This window comes from Camelina sativa, chromosome 19 (assembly GCF_030686135.1).
Source record: "Camelina sativa cultivar CO46 ecotype springtype chromosome 19, ASM3068613v1".
Lineage (NCBI taxonomy): Eukaryota > Viridiplantae > Streptophyta > Magnoliopsida > Brassicales > Brassicaceae > Camelina > Camelina sativa.
In genome coordinates this window covers 5889007-5908381 of record NC_141898.1, presented here as the reverse complement: position 1 = coordinate 5908381, position 19375 = coordinate 5889007, and the positions used below count along the sequence as shown (strand labels likewise).

The window sequence follows — 19375 nt, the reverse complement described above, 5'->3', positions numbered from 1 at the left end:
TCCTGCATATATACAATAAACTATATGTATTTGACAAACAAAAAGAAGCAACAAAGATTTATTATGTTTTGGCACTGGTTGCTTGTGGACCTGTGGTTATTTTTGGTGGTGGTGCTTTTTATGATGATAAAGAAATTTTCACTGTTTCCTTCTTCTTCTTCTTTTATTATTATTATTATTATTATTATTATTATTATTATTATTATTATTATTACTAAGTGGATGCTTTAGAAAATAGACTGCAAGAAAACTAAAATATTAGTAGATGGTAGCAATAGAAAAATAATTGGTTACTAATGCATATATATTAAAAAGGGAAAGAAGCAAAGAAGAGTTATAGAGTTTGTGGAACTTGGAGTACACACAAAACATGACTCCCCCACCAAGTTCCCCAACCAAAGCAGTAGTCCCCACCTTTAACTACACAATTGATAGAAATCACCATATAATAAACGTTAATTATTGCGAGAGACACTCATTATAAAATAACTACCAAAGGTAAATTTGATTCATTCACTAATAAAATATTGATTACATGCTTATTAGTCACTAGTAATTACTAACAACCACAGGTCCACCGACAGTCTAGAAGCTTATTTCGAGACACTTATATTATAAACAAAGTCAAATTTTTTCATTCATCCAATACTAATAATAAAAAAATCATCCACGCTTACCCTTATTATTACGATCAACCACATTCTAGAAGCTTTTTGGGAGTCATTCATGATAAAAAATAACTAACAAAGTTCATTTCCATGCATTTTTTAATGTTATAGGTTAATTTCCATTCATCCAATCCAACATACTAATAAAATATTAGTCCAAATTTACATGAATTGTATCAACCGATATCAGTACTAGTCCTGGGCAAATAAACCGAACCGAAACCGAACCGAAATTTCGGTTCCGGTTCAGGTAAAGATAGTGAACAATAACCGATTAGATAATGTTTTAATTATCCATTCGGTTGATTCGGTTAATAACCGATATCCATTCGGTTATTCGAATCAAACCGAACACGTACTAAAATTATGTTTTAGCCGAGAATTGAACCTGAGACCTCTACAAACTGGAGTGTGCAACATGGCCACTGCGCCACGTTGAAGTTTTAGCTTTGTATTACGTGTTAATTTATATAAGGTAATAAAAAGTAAACTAAAAAACCATATATATTTAGACAAAAATACCAAAATATTTGAAATAAACCAAATATCAGGAAGTTTTTAGATATATTTGTTAAAATATAATCAAATTTTATTTAAATAATATTTTAAAAATTTATATTATACTATTTCGGATATCCGGAACCGAACCGAAACTAACCGAAACCGAACCGAACCCGAATCGAAATAGTAAATTAACCGAATGGATACTAAACCTCTATATCCAAACTAACCGGAACCGAATGAATATATCCGAAATCGAACCGAATACCCGAACGCCCAGGACTAATCAGTACTAATATCAATCAACCACAATTTACAAGCTATGACAATGTATCTTTCTTTTATGAAGTAATTTTTTCACCGTCAAATTTTATTCTATGCAGTAACTTTTTTTAATTCTCTTATGCTTAGATAATGTAAACGATACTATTTTAACAAACAAAATAGGATTAACCACTCTATGGATACGGATAGAGCATTCTACATATGTGTTTTTGATAGGGTGGATTATTCATTATAAGTTGTGCTCACAAAAAGGTTGCACTAATCTATTTACCGTTTATTTTTTTTGGGTTCTAAGAAATTTGGGAATGATAGTAAATATAATAAAAAAAAGGTTGGACTAATCCACCGCTCCTTTTCGTTGAAAGAGAGTGTGTTTGTTTATTACCACTGCGCACAAAATCGAATAGTAAAGAGGTTTCGTTGGGTTCGTTGTCTTCTAGAAGACCTAATCCTATCCATCTCCGTGTCCTCACCGCCACGTCCTTCGAAGACACTCTCTCTTTTGTGTCTGTACAATAATACGACTATGTATACGTATAACACTTTGATAGTATTTATTTAGTCAGCAGATAAAGACAAACAAAAAAAAATGCTTCTAGAAAGGCTTTGATATTTATAAGCTCGACAAGTTTACTTTTCTTTTGTCTGATAATCATGTGACGGTACTCTGTCATATTTATCTTCTCTGCTGGGCACGATTCCTTCTAGAAGAACTTTTGTTTTTGTTTAATGTCCTAAAAATCGAATATGTTCTGTACCAAGTACTAACTAATAGTATAAATCCTTTAGTGGAGATGACATTATTAAAGATCTAAAACGGTACTTACCATATTATAATCACTCTATATATCGACAGATTTAAATTAACGGCTATAAGAGTTGACTGTTCAAAAAACGTATCCTCTAATTTTATAATTATCTCTTTTAAATCATATAAAAACATGTAAAATCGAACAACTAATTACAAAATAAATGACATGTCATCAGTTGAATCTTTTTATAAGCGAGCCGACTACAAAAAAAAAAAAAAAAAATTAAAGCCGAGCCGGAGGAAGGTGTTCTAGAAGGCGAATCTTGTGAACTGGATGCCACGTCATCATCAATCCCTTCCATTAGAATTTTCATAAAACTGGTGACTGCCACCCCCCACGGGTTTTACTTTTTACCTTTCTTTTTTTTTTCCCTTAATTTTCGCTCCTTTTTTATTTTACCTTATTTCCTTTTCAACTCCATTTTCTAATTACACTTTTTTTAATATAAATATTTTCAATTGGAACTTGCATTATTTATATACAGTCTATGATATTCAAAATGTCGGTAGAATGCTAAAATGTGTATTCTAATCTATATTGTAGTTTTCTTTCGGATCAAAATTAATCAAGACTTTTCCTAACTTACGGTACTATTAGATATTTTCAACAGGATATTTTAATTTAATCCATTTTAGTAGAAGAATTATAGATATTCTTTCCATTAAATAATTAATTTAATAATGGCTAAAAATGAAAAGACACGGTTTCTAAAACCAATCCAATAAATAACAACGCAAATTTTTTTGTTTTGTTTTTTTGTTCGAGGTCTCTTTATATAAAGCCCTGTCTCTCTCCTTTGTGATTCAACTTCTCTCCTACGAACCTTTCTCTCTCTCTCTCTCTCTCTCTGCTTCTCTTTTCTTAATTTTAATTACTCTCTTCCGAATTTGCCCCTACGGTTTTTTTTCTCTTATTTGCTTAAAAAAATGGCCGGGACCCTAGTTTACTCCGCCGGTTGTTTCTCACCGGCAAATTCCCTTCTTCCTCAACAACAACAACACAAGACGACCAGATCATCATTTAACGGAACCGCAAGGTTTCCCAACGGAGCTCGGTCTTCGTTTAGGGTTTCATCAGCTCAGACGCTTAACGCCGAGCCAGCAGCTATGACGGAATCCGTTCGTCGGCGAGTTTCGAGCCTCTACGAATTACTGAAAGTGAACGAAACGGCTTCGCTTACGGAGATCAAGACGGCGTACCGGAGTTTGGCTAAGGTTTACCATCCAGACGCGTCGGAATCGGACGGTCGAGATTTCATGGAGATCCACAAAGCTTACGCGACACTAGCGGATCCGACGACCAGAGCGATCTACGATTCGACGCTGCTTAGAGCACCACGTAGACGGGTACACGCTGGAGCGATGGGTCGGTCGGGTCGGGTTTACGCTACGACCCGGCGATGGGAGACGGATCAGTGTTGGTAATTTTAGTTTTGCAGTAGCGAAAAGGCACTTTTTGACTTCTTTTTTTTTCCCCCTTTTTATTACATTTTTTAGTTTTCTTTGTTGGAAAATTAAGAGGGGGGAAAAATTAAGTTGTGTTGTTTTAATTGCCATTTTCTGTGTGTGTTTTTTAACTTGAGAAGTTAACAATGTATAAAAAAGAGATTATGAATAGAGAGAGTGTGACATGTATATTCTCAAATCTTTTACTCTACTTTTTTCCAAGGATAACATAAAGCAATTAGACCAAAGTAAGACATCATTTTATTTTGATGTTGAAATATAATTCCGAAAATAATTTTCTCGTGACATATATTGGAAAGGCTCGGAGTGTAATCTAATATTTCAATTGATTTTGGATTTTTAGAAGATTTTAAATATTTTTTATGATTTTAGATAAATTGATATGATTTATTGTAAATTAAATAAATCTTTTCAAATCTTTTAAATGATTTTTATGATTTTAAGTAAGTTGATATGAGAGTTAGATTTCTGTATTTTTAACTAAAGAAATCATTTTAAATCTTTCAAAATCTCTAAAATTTGTTAAAATTTAAATCTATAAACGGTTTTGAATAACAGTAGATTTTAAAGTAGATTTTTAAATCATCATTATTAGTTCAATAACAGACGGTTTATTTTAGTAAAGCAAGTAATGATTTTTCTCTTTAATTTATTGTATATAGACAAACTTTTTGTTCACCATAACTTAAAAAGAGAATACAGTAGTTTCCTACAACTAATTATATACTAAATATAATAATCATAAAACACTGTTTGTTAGAAATTTTATTAAATTTGTTTGTCTTACAAAAAACAGTATCATTAAACATATACTGTACGTGCTTGTGTTTTTTAAAGAAACCGTGGGTGACAAAAGACGACAACAAGTGGACGAACAACCTGTAAAACAAATACGTTTTTTTAAAGTTACAGCTTTAATAATCCAAACATTGATTTGGCTTTTACATACGATCTTCTTGTGAAGAAGAATCAACAGTATACGTAATAATATGAAACAAGCAGATTTTACATTTTCAAAAGGAAGATGGAAAAAGAAACAAAATTCAAACCAAAACTGAAAGAAAAAAAAATCAAAATCTAACAAACGTAGAGAAGAGATACAAAGAAGAGTAGTGATTGTTGTTGTTTTCCTATGTTTTATATAAGCAATGAACAAGAAAGAGAGAAAGAGAGAGATAGAGATATATCATTTGCAGCCCATAAGCATGGAGTTGATGACGTGCATTATCAGTCTGATGGCTGAGACATCGCTGCCCGGTGCGTTTCGGTGATGGTGCAGAATCTGATAGACCTGTTCGAAGATTGGGCGAGCGTGTACTGCAATCATCTGATCTGATGGGTTTATGGCTGCCACCACATCAGTCATCCAAGCAAGCTTACGAGATGTGTCCTTGCTGATGTCGCAGGCCAGCTGCTGCAGCAGTGAAAGAAGAACGCCTTGGCTCAGCGGAAGCGGATTCATCGCCAGTAGTCCACGAAGATCCACCTGTATTGGCACAATGGGATCTTATGTAAAACTGATGGTTATGTGATCTTATGATGAGCGAAATCCAAACAAAAGTTTCACCTGTGAGCAAAGCCATGATACTATAGAGACATCGCTTCTCTGTAGAGCCGAAGTGAAAGATTCTTCGTACTTGCGTTCAGATATCAACCTTGACAGTTCTGCTGTTGGGTCCATAGGTGCTTCAACCTGAAAGGACATATGTTGCGATAGTCAAAACTCAGAAGAAATTACATCAAATTAGGATTCGGATAAGAACCAGAAATGGTTCTCTCTTTATTCAGTCTCTGATTCAATTACAAAAGATATCAGAGAATAAACTGAAGCCAAGAACCAAAGATAGAACCCTAAGGTGAGCACCCTAGACTCTCCAAAGCCCAAACCAGGATCATATACATGCTCAATTCTTCTGCCTAAACTTCCTTTTAAGATGCTAGTTCTCTTCTCTAACTAACCGACTCAACTATGATTACTGAGCAGCTACAAGCCACCAAGAGCAACTACAATGCTCATGCACTAGACCAACACAAGATATATGGTTAGTAATTAGTTCCAGAGATGTGCAAACCTTTTCAAGAAGTGCACCCAAATGTCCGCCACTTAGTTGAGTAATCAAGGGATTTGACCCACCAGAATTTGCTCCAGCAGCTGCGAGAGCTAAGAGATTCCTTTGACTCTCAGCTAATTCACGACTTAAGGCTTGAGCAACTGATGATGCAGAAGTAATTGTTTCCTGTAGAACAAGTAGTGGCTTTAGAAACAAGAAAGAAAACTGGATTTAACAACCATAACAATGCCGTCAGAAGAATTGACTTTCCATCATACCCTTAAAGTATGAGCAAGCTGGGAGTGTCCAGAGTCAAGCCGTTGCTGGGCTGCATTTGTATGCTCAGCAATCCCTTTCTGGAAAGCTGAGTCTACTTGCTCAAACATGGTCTTGCATGACCTCTCAAAAGAAGGTATGACTGAGGACTCTAGACCCGACCTAAGAGCTTCCTGAAGTTTACAAATGGCAAAGCATAAACGATGAATTCCCTTTCCGTCAATCTATGATGCAGTTGAGACTTCAAGACAGTTCTATTAAGTATCGTAAAACGATAGTAGATTCGATTAGATTAAGGATAGGTGAAACTCGATATTACCTGGAGGGCTTGCCTGCCAGAGGTCTGAAATTGGGCTTGAATTTGCCTAGCTATGGTTGCTTCAAGCTTTAAATTAACAGATTTGTCAAGCTGATTAACTGCTTTGTCACCAAGTCCTCTCTGTATAAAAGAGAAAAAAGTTTATTACAACAATGAACCTTTTCACGAATTAGCTCCACATTTTTAGAAAAAAACTAACCTGGAAGGACTCTGTGATTGCAGAAGATACAGTTTTTTCAATAACTGGTGTCACTGAACGTGCTAGGGCTGGACCAATTGCAGCCAATTCCTTCTTTATCGTTTTCTCAAACATGGTATTTAACTCCTTGCTCATGAAGTTCGTCGTTGCACTCACAATTTGCTGTGCATGGTCGCGCAATGCCTTTTCATTCTTAGCTGTCTCCTCTTGGAAGCGGGCCCATAGAGCATCAGCATTTGACTTGCTGGATTTCTCAATCATTCTCCCTAAGGCCACTTCTAATCTCTTACTTTCTTTTACAATAGGGCCAGTGACAGCTTTTGATAGTTGTCTCTGCATCTCCTTCTGTGAAGCCATTATCTGGAAGGGAAGAAATGATTTTAAGTCAACAAATAAAATAAAAATAAAATTACCAAGGTACGTCTTAAGATGAAGAGCAATAACTTATCATCGATACATGCCAGTTACGAATCAAACCTGATTTTCGTTTTAAAACGAATGTAACAAAGGAACTCTTATGGGCCAAATCAAGGTAACACCAAATTTTATAGTGTATCAGTGAAATGATGCAAGAGTATCAAAACAGATATTGCTAAGAAATAGAGTACTAATTAGTTTCAAGATCAATATGTCACCTGATTCATTGTTTCTTGCATAGCTAGGAACTGAGGAAGTGAATCTGTCATGGGATGACTTAAGCTCTCACGTTGCTCATTGAAGGATTCAGCAAGATTTGAGGATGTAGATGACAGACCGGGACCTTGTGAAGTTTTGGCCTTCTGCTTTTTCCCTTTGCTATTTGCAGCTGACGACTGTGGAAGCCCACTGGATGAACCCGACTCAGGAAGCTTTGGAGACCCACCTCTCGAGTCAAGACCACTTTCATCTGCAGCTTGTAAGGGTTGTCCATAAGCCTTAGATTCCCCTGGAATGAAAGTCCCCTCTGTACTAGGATAACAGTCTCTTGCCATCTGGGTGCTGAGATTTGAAGCCTGTGAGCAGAAGACTTTTTCTCTATTTTCTGAAATGCGATTCGCAGTTTCTTCATGATTATTGCTTTCACCATTCTGTGTCGACCTTGCTTCACTTACTTCTTTCACCTCAACTTCTGCGCCCCTTGCATCATTATTCACGTCCTGAATATTTGTATCTCTATCTCTCTTGTCTTCAGTAGTGGTGGAGGCTTCAGCGGACGAAACGCCCATCAATATCTCTGAAGGAGTTACAAGATGAGTGGGGTGTTTGAAAAAAGCTGATGGGCTTCGCATCCCAGACACATCATCATCAGGCTTAACATTTGAGTCCTTGCTTCTTGAGTTTTCTTCTACGGATGACACATCCATATTTCTTTCTCCAACAGCATCCATTTGCCTATCAACAGAATAGTCAGCAGAAGGTGCTCTGCCACCAAGCTCATGATGAGGTATAACTGGCTCAACAGCATCTACAGGAGTGTTGTAGCCAGAAAGTTTTCTTGATAGTCTGGGACTTACAGGAAGTTGAGGTGACATAGCATACGCAGAACCTGCACCACTTGTCTCAGATGGCAGGCCAGAGGTTTTAGGTTCACCGTTGGGTGGAACAATTGCTTGTGCTGTGGCTTCTGATGATGGAAAACTCAACTTATTAGCACTTTCCGATCTATTCACTATAATAGAAGGTTTTGGCACTGAATCAACTGAAAGTAAGTCTGTAGGCTTAAGTCCAGGTGGTTCTGACATGCCTTCAACAAGATTTGCCTCTCGTGATACGCTAGAATCTGACTTCTCCAAACCCATATTCTCTATGGGTGGTGGCAAGCATAAGCTTAAGTCTAATGTATACTGCTGGATTGCTAGAGTCTGAACACAATAAACCTTAACAATAGGCTCTTCTGGAGGATCATTTGTTCCAATAAAACTCAATATGGGCATAGTGACTGTAAATTCTGACAGGTAATCCAGCCGCGAATCAACTGGAGAAGGACCATAGTCCAAATGCACAGCATATAAGGCGTTCCTTTTTGCGTTTGCAAGTAAAAGCAATCCTGCTTCAGATAATGCTATGACTTGGTTAAAAAATGCCTCTTCAGCTCGTGGCTCAGTTGAACTTTTCAAGTCAAGTGTCTGGGTACACCTCCATGATTCAGCATCAGCTGGTAGAAGCCACCCTTCTTCCCCAGCAGAGACCCATATTTTCATTTCTCGATTTAGAGGTCCCTGTGAGAAGAAAATTGCCAACACTGTCAGAGTCAGTAACTTAGCAGAAAGGAAAGCTACAATTATAAAATGTAAACCCAACACAGCAAGGCCAAATAAAATTAGATAGAGCTGAGAAATGTAACTAATATTAAATCAAGAAAATTACCCCTGTGATAAGTATGATGTGATCAGGTCTCTCAGGAGATGTAACGAACGTGGCTGAACTGACTGGATGTCCATCATGAGGCCTCAAAACTACAAGCGGTTGTGCTTTACGATCTTGCCATATCTTAATCTGTAGGTAAGTTATAAGGAAGGAGTGAGACTCACGCACACAAAAATACTATTTGTTGCAAAATGTGTCCTGGTTGAAAAGAGATGATATACAGTGCAAGTCTGAGATGAAACTTAGCAAATCTTCAAAAATTCAAAACGTGTTAGAATAGTTTTTGAATATCAAATGCACTACCAGGACCAAAATAAGAAGGCTGACTAGTCCTAATTACGAAAATGTAATAATTACATCAAGTTTGCAACGTAATCAGTTTAAACTCGGTTCTTTGGAAATGATTAAAATTGGAAGAACTGAGTGTAGCAAAATGATAAGAACAAACACAAACCGAGCCATCAACAGAAGAAGAAACCAGGCGCGTGGTCATCCATTGGCACATTGACAAATCTGTAACTTCCCCATCATGCTTGCCCACAATCTGAACACCATCAATCAGTTTATCAAGGGGACACTGGAGAGGGGCCTCAGCAGAGAATACTTCACCTCTGCCAACTTTGGTAGTATCAATACGAAGCACATGTCTACCAATAGAAACTACCAAAATTTCCTGGAAAAAGAATAGATTTTACGTAATCAGAACTATAGACACAATAGAGCGTAACTTTGAAAACGTCAAGTTCAAAGAAGCAAAATATGCAACTTCCCATGACAAGTGATCAAATACCTGTTTGTGGCAGTGCCAACAAACACGTGGATGTTTGGTGTCTTGCTCTCCTAGTATCTGAAGAGCACAAACTATCTTCCCAGTTATCTGGGGTTGATCATCTCCCTCAGATCCTTCAGATATTTTCCACACGAAAACTTTTCCATCAAGACTAACACTGTATAGAAGAAACAGAAAAGTATAGGTATAAACACAAAGTAGAAGAAACTAGCCAAACAAACTCTAATATCCAAAGAAGAACTGAATGAGCGCTCTAGTTCCAATGCTATATATAAATAGTATAGCCGAATTAGACAACAGTCCCAGAACATTACCTGGCCAACATATGAACATCCTCGGCAAAGAAAGCCATGTCCGTCACTCTCTGGACATAAAAACGTAGTTAGAACCAGATGGTAACTATGATGATGGCGAAGAAGGCCGATTAAACCAGACGGGTAATTCAATAAGTAATTCACAAATTGAAATAAGTATAAGTAAATGAACCTGAGAATGGCCCCGGAAGAGAGACCTTAATGCAGTGTTTATATTGAGAACCCTAATGTTTCCTCCTTTCAATCCATAGCATATATAGTCCTTATTCACGGCGATTTGCCGGCCCACTACGAGCTGAGGATCTGACCCGTATTTGGTAATCGGAGTCACCTCAAGCTGCGGCTGAATCTCCCCTTGTAATCTCACATCCACATCGTACACCGCGTGTTCACCAATCAATCGCCTTCCTTTGGGAAGCTTACAGCTCGGGACACGAATAGGACCCGAACCACCGGGAAAAGACCGAGCGATCTCGTTGTGATTCACTACCGGAAGCTGATGCGAAGGGTCTTGGTTAGGCACGGCGCCTCCGTTGTTGTTATTGTTGAGGAGAGCGAGGATGTGGGTACCGGGATTGTGATTGGAACGGGGAGACTGGAGATTGAGAGGTGGCGTGGGATAAGAAAGCGTTCTCTGTGGATGCAAGTTAGTCGCGGAGGAAGAGGAAGACACATCTTGAGTGACCGGCGATGGTTGAGCGGAGATAGGAGGCGGAGCGTCGTGCTGCTGCTGATCGTACTGGTTGTGAAGAAAAGGACCTGTGGGCGGAGGATAAGAAGCCGGCGGGGCCGGATAAGGATTGGATGAAGGTTTGAAGAGAGTACCAAGATCAAAAGGAGGAGGAGGAGGAGGATTGGTATTACCAGGTGAAGACGCCATGGTTTTGATGCAGATTTTTAAGATCGCCGAAGCTAGGGTTTGTGAAATCGGATCAATAAAGAGGTTTGTATTTTGATTGAAAATACTAAGCTCCCTTGAAAAGATTCCACAAAAAGAAGACTCGGCGGATCTGAAAGTCACATAAACGAAAAAAACAAAAAAAAACAAAAAAAAAAAGAGAGAGCAACGCAATAGAGAGAGAGAGAGAGACGATGATGACTTGAAAGTGAGAACAGGTAGAGAACTTTTGGAGACTACTTTTTTTCCTTTTCTTTAATGTAGAATTAATTGGGGGGCATGATCCAGATCTCAAAAAGTTATGGGGTGATAATCGTGTATATAATTAAAATATGAGGATGCTTCTGTTAGTAATAGATTCAGCTTTTACTTATTTGGGCCGTCATTCTATTACAGGGCCCAATATATTTCTCTGGAGATTCACTTGTTCAAGTGCGTAGGAACACAAAAAGTAGTAAGTATTATTATTACGCCTTTGAAAATCGTTTTTTTCCAACCTCTTGCTTTTTTACTCGGAACGTCCAACGAGTGAGAGAAGAGGATAAGGATTCTGATTCATGGTCAGCTCCTTTATCTCCAAAAGTAAATGGAAACTGAACCCAAAAGCAAAATATCGATCTTGCTATGCAATTGCTCAATTTCTCTGTTTACTGTCGACCAAGACTCCCATAATGTATATTTCTCCATGTAACATTGTCTTCAAAATCACGTTCTTTAAAAAAAATCTATATAGACGTAGAAACCAGATTTTACATTTAAAAGGAAATTCGAACAAAAGACAAAAACCAAAAATGAACACAAAAACCTAACAAGAGTAGAGAGATGCAGAGAAGAAAGGTTTCCTATTTTTTTATGCATTTACTAACGAACAAGAAGAAAGAGAAAAGGTGATGTCATTTGCAGCTCATAAGCATAGAGTTGATCACGTGCATTATAAGTCTGACGGCAGTGATGTCGCTGCCTGGTGCGTTACGCTGGTGGTGCAAAATCTGATAAACTTGTTCAAAGATTGGCCGCGCGTGGACCGCAATCATCTGATCTGATGGGTTTATGGCTGCAACAACATCAGTCATCCAACCTAGCTTACGGGATGTGTCCTTGCTGATGTCACAAGATAGCTGCTGCAGCAGTGAAAGAAGCACGCCTTGGCTCAGCGGAAGCGGATTCATAGCCAGTAGTCCACGAAGATCCACCTGCATTGGTACAATGGGATCTTATGTAAAACTGATGGTTATCGGATCTTATGATGCACGAACCCAAACAAAAATTTCACCTGTGAGCAAAGCCATGATACTATAGAGACATCGCTTCTCTGTAGAGCCGAAGTGAAAGATTCTTCGTACTTGCGCTCAGATATCAACCTTGAAAGTTCTGCTGTTGGGTCCATAGGCACTTCAACCTGAAAAAAGCAGTAAGCGTATATACTTGTCAAAACTCAAAAGAGACAACACCATTCAACGGGTCAGTAAATTACACCAGAGATGTGCAAACCTTTTCAAGAAGAGCACCTAAAGGTCCATTACTTAGTTGAGTAACCAAGGGATTTGATCCACCAGAACTAGCTCCAGCAGCTGCGAGAGCTAAGCGATTCCTTTGACTCTCGGCTAATTCATGATTTAGGGCTTGAGTAACTGATGATGCGGAACTAATGGTTTCCTGTACAAACGAGCAGCAACTTTAACATACGGAAAAAAAAAAGAAGCATTTTGCTACCATAACTGGTGATTAGCCAAAAAAAAAGCTGGAAGGATGATCTTTCATCATACCTTCAGAGTATGAGCAAGCTGGGAGTGTCCAGAGTCGAACCGTTGCTGGGCTGCACTTGTGTGCTCAGCCATCCCTTTCTGGAAGGTTGAGTCTACTTGCAGAAACATGGCCTTGCATGCTCTCTCAAAGGACGGTATGACTGAAGATTCCAGACTTGACCTAAGACCTTCCTGAAGTTTATAAATGGCAGAAAATATATGAATATAAGAGATCAACTGATTTTACACTAAACAATTATGCAGCTGATATTGTATGCAAAGGACTTGTATATACTAGGTTAAAATCGAAGTTTTACCTGGAGGGCTTGTCTACCAGACGTCTGAAATTGGGCTTGAATTTGCCTGGCTATGGTTGTTTCAAGCTTTGTAATAACAGATTTATCAAGCTGATTAACTGCTTTGTCACCAATTCCTCTCTGTATAAAAATTAGTTTTCGTTTTCAACAATGAACCTTAAAATGAATCTTCTCATGAATCAACTCAACACATCTCGTAAATTACTAACCTGAAAGGATTCTGTGATTGCAGAGGAAACAGTTTTTTCAATAACTGGAGTTGCTGCACGTGCTAGGGATGGACCAACGGTAGCAAATTCCTTCTTCACCGTTTTCTCAAACATGGCATTTAACTCCTTGCTCATGAAGTTTGACGTTGCATTCACAATTTGTTGTGCATGGTCACGTAATGCCTTTTCATTCTTAACAGCCTCCTCTTGGAAGCGGGCCAATAAAGCATCAGCATTTGACTTGCTGGATTTCTCTATCATTCTCCCTATAGCCACTTCAAGTCTTTTACCTTCTTTTACAATAGGGCCAGTGACAGCATTTGATAGTTGTCTCTGCATCTCCTTCTGTGAAACCATTATCTGGAAGGGAAATAATATTTCAGTTCAACAGATAAAACAACAACAACATTACCAAGGTACGTCTTAAGATGAAAAGCAATATCTTATCATTGATAAATGCCAGTTATGAATCAAATCTGATTTTCGTTTTAAATCGAATCTAATAAAGATAACAGTTTTGTGTCCAATCAAGGTTAAAACAAGTTTTAGTAGTGTATCAGTGAAATGATGCAAGAGTATAAAAAATGATATTGTTAAGAATAGGGTACTAATTAGTTTCAAGAACAATATGTCACCTGATTCATCGTTTCTTGCATAGCTAATAACTGAGGAATCGAATCTGTCATGGGATGACTTAACCTCTCACATTGCTCACTGACGGATTCAGCCAGATTAGCAACATTTGAGGATGACAAACTGGGACCCTGAGAATTTTTGGCCTTCTGCTTCTTCCCTTTGCTATTTGTAGCTACCAACTGTGGAAGCCCACTAGATGAATCCGACTTGGGAAGGTTTGCAGACACATCTCTTGAGTCAAGACCTCTTTCATCCCCAACTTGTAAAGGTTGTCCATATGCCACAGAGTCAGTTTCCTCTGTAATAGGATGACGGACTCTTGCTGTGAGATTCGAAGCCTGTGAGCAGAAGATTTGTTCTCTACTTTCAGAAGTGTGATTCGCAGTTTCTTCATGATAGTTCATTTCACCATTCTGCGTAGACCGTGCTTCACTTACTTCTTTGACCTCAACTTCTGTGCCTCTTGCATCATTATTCACGTCCTGAATATCAGCATTTCTATCCCTCTTGTCTTCAGTAGTAACGGAGGCTTCAGTGGATGAAACACCCATCAATATCTCTGAAGGAGTTACGAGATGAGTAGGGTGTTTGAAAAAAGCTGATGGGCTTCGAATCCCAGACATATCATCATCAGGTTTAACATTCATGTCTTTGCTTCTAGAGCTTTCGTCGACAGAAGATACATTCAAACTATTTTCTCCAACATCATCATTTTGCCTATCAACAAAACAATCAGAAGGAGTGTGATAGCCAGAAAGTTTACTTGATAGTCTTGGACTTAGAGAATGTTGAGGTGAAGGAGCACCTGCATCACTGGTCTCAGAAGGCAGCCCAGAAGTTTTAGGCTCACCATTGGGGGGAGCAATTGCTGGTGATGTGGTTTCCGCTGATGCAGAACCCGCTGGAAAATTCAACGTATTGGCACTTTCCGATCTATTCACTAAAATAGATGGTTTAGGCACTGAATTAACTGATGGTAATTTGGTAGCTTTCAGTCCAGATGGTTCAAACATACTTTCAAAAAGATTTGCTTCCCGTGACACACTAGAATCTGACTTCTCAAAACCCACATTCTCTGTAGGAGGTGGCAAGCACAAGCATAAGTCTAATGTATACTGCTGGATTGCTAGAGTCTGAACACAATAAACCTTAACAATGGGCTCTTCTGGAGGATCATTTGTCCCAATAAAACTCAATATGGGCATAGTGACTGTAAACTCTGACAGGTAATCCATCCGCGAATCAACTGGAGAATAACCATAGTCCAAATGCACAGCATATAAGGCGTTCCTTTTTGCGTTTGCAAGTAAAAGCAAGCCTGCTTCAGATAATGCTATTACTTGGTTAAAAAATGCCTCTTCAGCCCGTGGCTCAGTTGAACTTTTCAATTCAAGTGTCTGGGTACACCTCCATGATTCAGCATCAACTGGTAAAAGCCACCCTTCTTCCCCAGCAGAGACCCAGATTTTCATTTCTCGATTTAGAGGACCCTGTGAGAGGAAAATTGCCAACACTAGCTGAGTTAGCAAATTGGCAGAAAGGAAAGCTACATCTACAAAATGTAAACTTAACACAGCAGGGCCAAGTAACATTATATAGCACTGTAAAAAGTATGTAATGTTGATTTAAGAAAACTACCCCCGTGATAAGTATGATGTGATCAGGTCTTTCAGGGGATGTCACAAATGTGGCTGAGCTGACTGGATATCCATCATGAGGTCTCAAAACTACGAGTGGTTGTGCCTTATTATCTTGCCATATCTTAACCTGTTGGTATAAAGAAGAAGTAAGACTCAAACACAAATATACTAGCTGTTGTAGAATGTGTTCAGGTTGTGAGGACACGATGCAAATGCAAGTATATGATGAAACTTAAAAAAACCTCTTCAACTTAGGATGAGCTAGCAGAACCAAAAAAAGGCTGACGAGGTTCAATTGGTACACCCATTAAGCAGCCAAAACAGTTGAAGTTTTAGTTCTTAAAATATATTCAACTAAGGTTATGTATAGGAGCAGACGGAAAATGATAAGAACAAACACAAACCGAGCCATCAACAGAAGAAGAAACCAGGCGCGTGGTCATCCATTGGCACATTGACAAATCTGTAACTTCCCCATCATGCTTGCCCACAATCTGAACACCATCAATCAGTTTATCAAGGGCACACTGGAGAGGGGCCTCAGCAGAGAATACTTCACCTCTGCCAACTTTGGTAGTATCAATACGAAGCACATGTCTACCAATAGAAACTACCAAAATTTCCTGGAAAAAAATAGATTTTACGTAATCAGAACTATAGACACAATAGAGCGTAACTTTGAAAACGTCAAGTTCAAAGAAGCAAAATATGCAACTTCCCACATGACAAGTGATCAAATACCTGTTTGTGGCAGTGCCAACAAACACGTGGATGTTTGGTGTCTTGCTCTCCTAGTATCTGAAGAGCACAAACTATCTTTCCAGTTATCTGGGGTTGATCATCTCTCTCAGATCCCTCAGAAATTTTCCACACGAAAACTTTTCCATCTAGACTAACACTGTTTTAAAGTAATAGAAAAGTAGTCGGTATGAAAGCAAATGTCAACCACAAAGTAGAAGAAGCTTATGTTCCAGAACATTACCTAGCCAAGAGATCAACATCTTCGGCAAAGAAAGCCATGTCCGTCACTCTCTGTACACAAAGACGTAGTTAGAATTGGTGGGAACAAAACAGTTCAATTAATTAAAAAAAAAATTTGCAGAATTGAAAAACAACCTGAGAATGGCCTCTGAACAAAGACCTCAAAGCACTATGTATATTAAGAACCCTAATGTTTCCTCCTTTCAATCCATAGCATATGTAGACCTTATTCACGGCGATTTGCCGACCCACTACAAGCTGAGGATCCGACCCGTATTTAGTAATCGGAGTCACCTCCAACTGCGGCTGAATCTCTCCCTGTAACCTCACGTCCACATCGTAGACAGCGTGTTCACCAACCAACCGTCTTCCCTTAGGCAGCTTACAGCTGGGAACACGGATAGGACCCGAACCGCCAGGAAAAGACCGAGCGATCTCGCTGTGAGTCACTACCGGAAGCTGATGCGGAGGCTCTTGGTTAGCCACGGCGCCTCCTTTGTTGTTATTAAGGAGAGCGAGGATGTGCGTTCCGGGATTGTGATTGACACGGGGAGATTGGGGATTGAGAGGTGGCGTGGGATAAGACAGCGTTCTCTGCGGAAGCAAGTTAGTCGCGGAGGAAGAGGAAGACACATCCTGTTGCGTCAGAGTCACCGGCGATGGTTGGGCTGAGGTACTCGGCGGCGCGTAGAGTTGCTGATTGTACTGGCTGTGAAGAAAAGGACCCGCCGGTGGAGGAAAAGATGACGGCGGCGCCGGATAAGGGTTCGATGAAGGTTTGAAGATAGTAATGAGATCGAACGGAGGAGGAGGAGGATTGTGAGGGTTAGTATTACCGGGTGAAGACGTCATTGATTCAAAGATCGTCGAATCTAGGGTTTGCGATATCGGTATTAAAACAGAGGGGGGTGTAACTGAATGTAGAAAAGAATCCACAAAAAAAAAATAGAAGATTCGGCGGATCTAAGGAAGAAATCGAGAGTCGCAAAGAGAGAGAGGGAAGCGCGAAAAGCAAGAAGAGAGAGACGAGAGAGACGATGATGACTTGAAAGTGAGAACAGCTAAAGAACTTTGGAGACTTGCTTTTATGATACTGGGGATGTAAATTCAATGACTAAAAGTTATGGGGTGATAATCGCACTTATTATACAATATGAGGGCGGTTCTGCATAAAATTCAGATCCTATTTAGTTTGGGCCTTGTATTCTATTTATGAAGCCCGATAACTTAAAAACAGTCCCTTCTGGTCTGATTCTCTTGTTACCATTTGTTGCAGTGATTGGTGGTGCATGCGCATACTTGTTTTGCGTCTTTGGGGTTTATCTTAGGGAGTTTGATCATTCAGAAATCAGAACAGAGAGAAACATATCTAAATTCTCTATACTTGTCACCATCGTTGTCTCCAACTTTGCTCTTATTCAGGAACCTGCAATTGCCAACAAAGAAGAAGAAAGAATGATTCATGGATATCTTCCAAGTATATCTAGAAATCACCATCAACGCACAGATAATCTAAGTTCTACCCTTTCCCTTTTATTAGCGTAGATGGACGTGGCACCTTTTGAAAAACAATGCAAACGGAACCACACTAGGTTCTTGAGGAACTAGACCAAACAATAAATATCAAGATTTTGCTCTGTAATTTCTCTGTTATAGTATCGTTTAGATTCAACTGATGTCTTCAAAATCACCTGTATAACGCAATGTCCTTTTACGATTCCATCAATTTTTTGAAAAAGACAAGAGCATAGATGAACATTCGATTGTTTTTAGTTTTGACTGCAATGAACCTTCTTGTTGTTGCTACAAGGTGAAAACATCATCAATACATAATCTGATTCTCTATAGCCGATTCAAAAGCTGTGTTTTTTGGTCCACTAAGATTCTCCATGGATATAATGAATCAATCAAGGAATTTGGGGAAGATCAGAAACTTCTGAGTCCTGACTATGCAGAAGGTGATGATACTTGCTCATGGATCCATCGGAGAGAGTCCTGCAGTGATAAAGTTAGCAGCACAATCATATAAACTTCATGTTATGGTGTAAGTTTATAAAAAAAACACACCAATTAGCTAATTCAATCATGATCAACCTTATCTGAATCACTTTTGAGGGATATATTTTTTTGTTATTCCTGTTGCTCCCAAGAACAAATCTCCTTAAGACCTGCAAAATATTTAAAAACCTTGTTTAGATTAATCTTCTTCTACAAAATATGAAAGTTGCGTGCAAATCTTTTATGGTTTTTGGAGATTAAGTTTAATATTGGATGATGGAAAGTCAATGTCACCTTCTTGACAACATCTAAATTTAAGACCATTTTGAAATTCTACCAAATGGATTGGTTGACCCCCTTTCCTCACTCATTGGTTTGTGTACTCAAGGGACATGATTCTCTATTTATATATTGTACCTCCTTTACACCCCTTCACTAGCCTCCAGTTACTTGTGACTTATGATGGATTATAAAACTATCCCTTTCTCCAGTAAGTAACTATGTTATGCAACACCTAGTCGCCATCAATGCTTTTCTCATTCTATAACTTCTCTTAAGCTTACTAGGGCACGAATTTTTCACTGAGTCGAGGCATTTGTATAAATGAACACGGGACATATTTCCAATAATGCACCACCATTTATTCAGTCAGAAGCTCCCATGAGTATTCGGACTTTTAGCCAAGTCAAGCCATTTGATAAATCAAGACAGACATATCCTAACCATGCATCGCCACTTATAGACCTCAAATGAGCATATGATAAGATTTTTAGTCGAGCCTGAGGCATATAGAAAAATTCGAGACCAAGTTTGTATCACCACCAACCATCCACCCTTTTTTCCATTAATAAGCGTGACAATATGGACTTTTAACTACAAAGAGGCATTTTTATTGACATTTGGAACAGAGTATCATGTTTCTTT

At 38.7% G+C, this 19375-nt stretch overlaps 3 protein-coding genes across 5 annotated transcripts; 1 reads left to right on the top strand and 2 right to left on the bottom strand.

Annotated features, from left to right (window-relative positions):
• The first annotated feature begins 3064 nt into the window (after positions 1–3064).
• On the top strand, positions 3065–3910 carry LOC104765108 (chaperone protein dnaJ 11, chloroplastic). Its single transcript, XM_010488781.3, has one exon. The coding sequence runs from the start codon at positions 3193–3195 to the stop codon at positions 3688–3690; it is 498 nt and encodes a 165-aa protein (XP_010487083.1). The 5' UTR covers positions 3065–3192; the 3' UTR covers positions 3691–3910.
• A 717-nt stretch (positions 3911–4627) lies between these two features.
• Positions 4628–11218, bottom strand: LOC104765107 (enhancer of mRNA-decapping protein 4). 2 transcript variants are annotated; one of them, XM_087502471.1, is made up of 13 exons: positions 10892–11218; positions 10200–10786; positions 10028–10077; positions 9714–9870; positions 9378–9596; positions 8924–9052; positions 7213–8775; positions 6578–6937; positions 6379–6498; positions 6062–6232; positions 5805–5969; positions 5300–5425; positions 4628–5218 (listed from the first exon to the last, which is right to left on the bottom strand). In XM_087502471.1, the coding sequence occupies exons 1-13, from the start codon at positions 10905–10907 to the stop codon at positions 4919–4921; spliced, it is 3963 nt and encodes a 1320-aa protein (XP_087358597.1). In that variant the 5' UTR covers positions 10908–11218; the 3' UTR covers positions 4628–4918. The 2 variants fall into 2 exon arrangements, with proteins under 2 accessions (XP_087358597.1, XP_087358596.1); XM_087502470.1 differs by having other exon boundaries at positions 10200–11218.
• Positions 11219–11638: 420 nt separating this feature from the next.
• LOC104765106 (enhancer of mRNA-decapping protein 4) lies at positions 11639–17578 on the bottom strand. Of its 2 annotated transcripts, none has more exons than XM_087502468.1 (12): positions 16589–17578; positions 16455–16504; positions 16214–16370; positions 15877–16095; positions 15471–15599; positions 13832–15322; positions 13197–13556; positions 12988–13107; positions 12692–12862; positions 12417–12581; positions 12199–12324; positions 11639–12118 (listed from the first exon to the last, which is right to left on the bottom strand). In XM_087502468.1, the coding sequence occupies exons 1-12, from the start codon at positions 17303–17305 to the stop codon at positions 11819–11821; spliced, it is 4005 nt and encodes a 1334-aa protein (XP_087358594.1). In that variant the 5' UTR covers positions 17306–17578; the 3' UTR covers positions 11639–11818. The 2 variants fall into 2 exon arrangements, with proteins under 2 accessions (XP_087358594.1, XP_087358595.1); XM_087502469.1 differs by having other exon boundaries at positions 15715–16095; positions 16589–17554.
• Positions 17579–19375: the final 1797 nt, after the last annotated feature.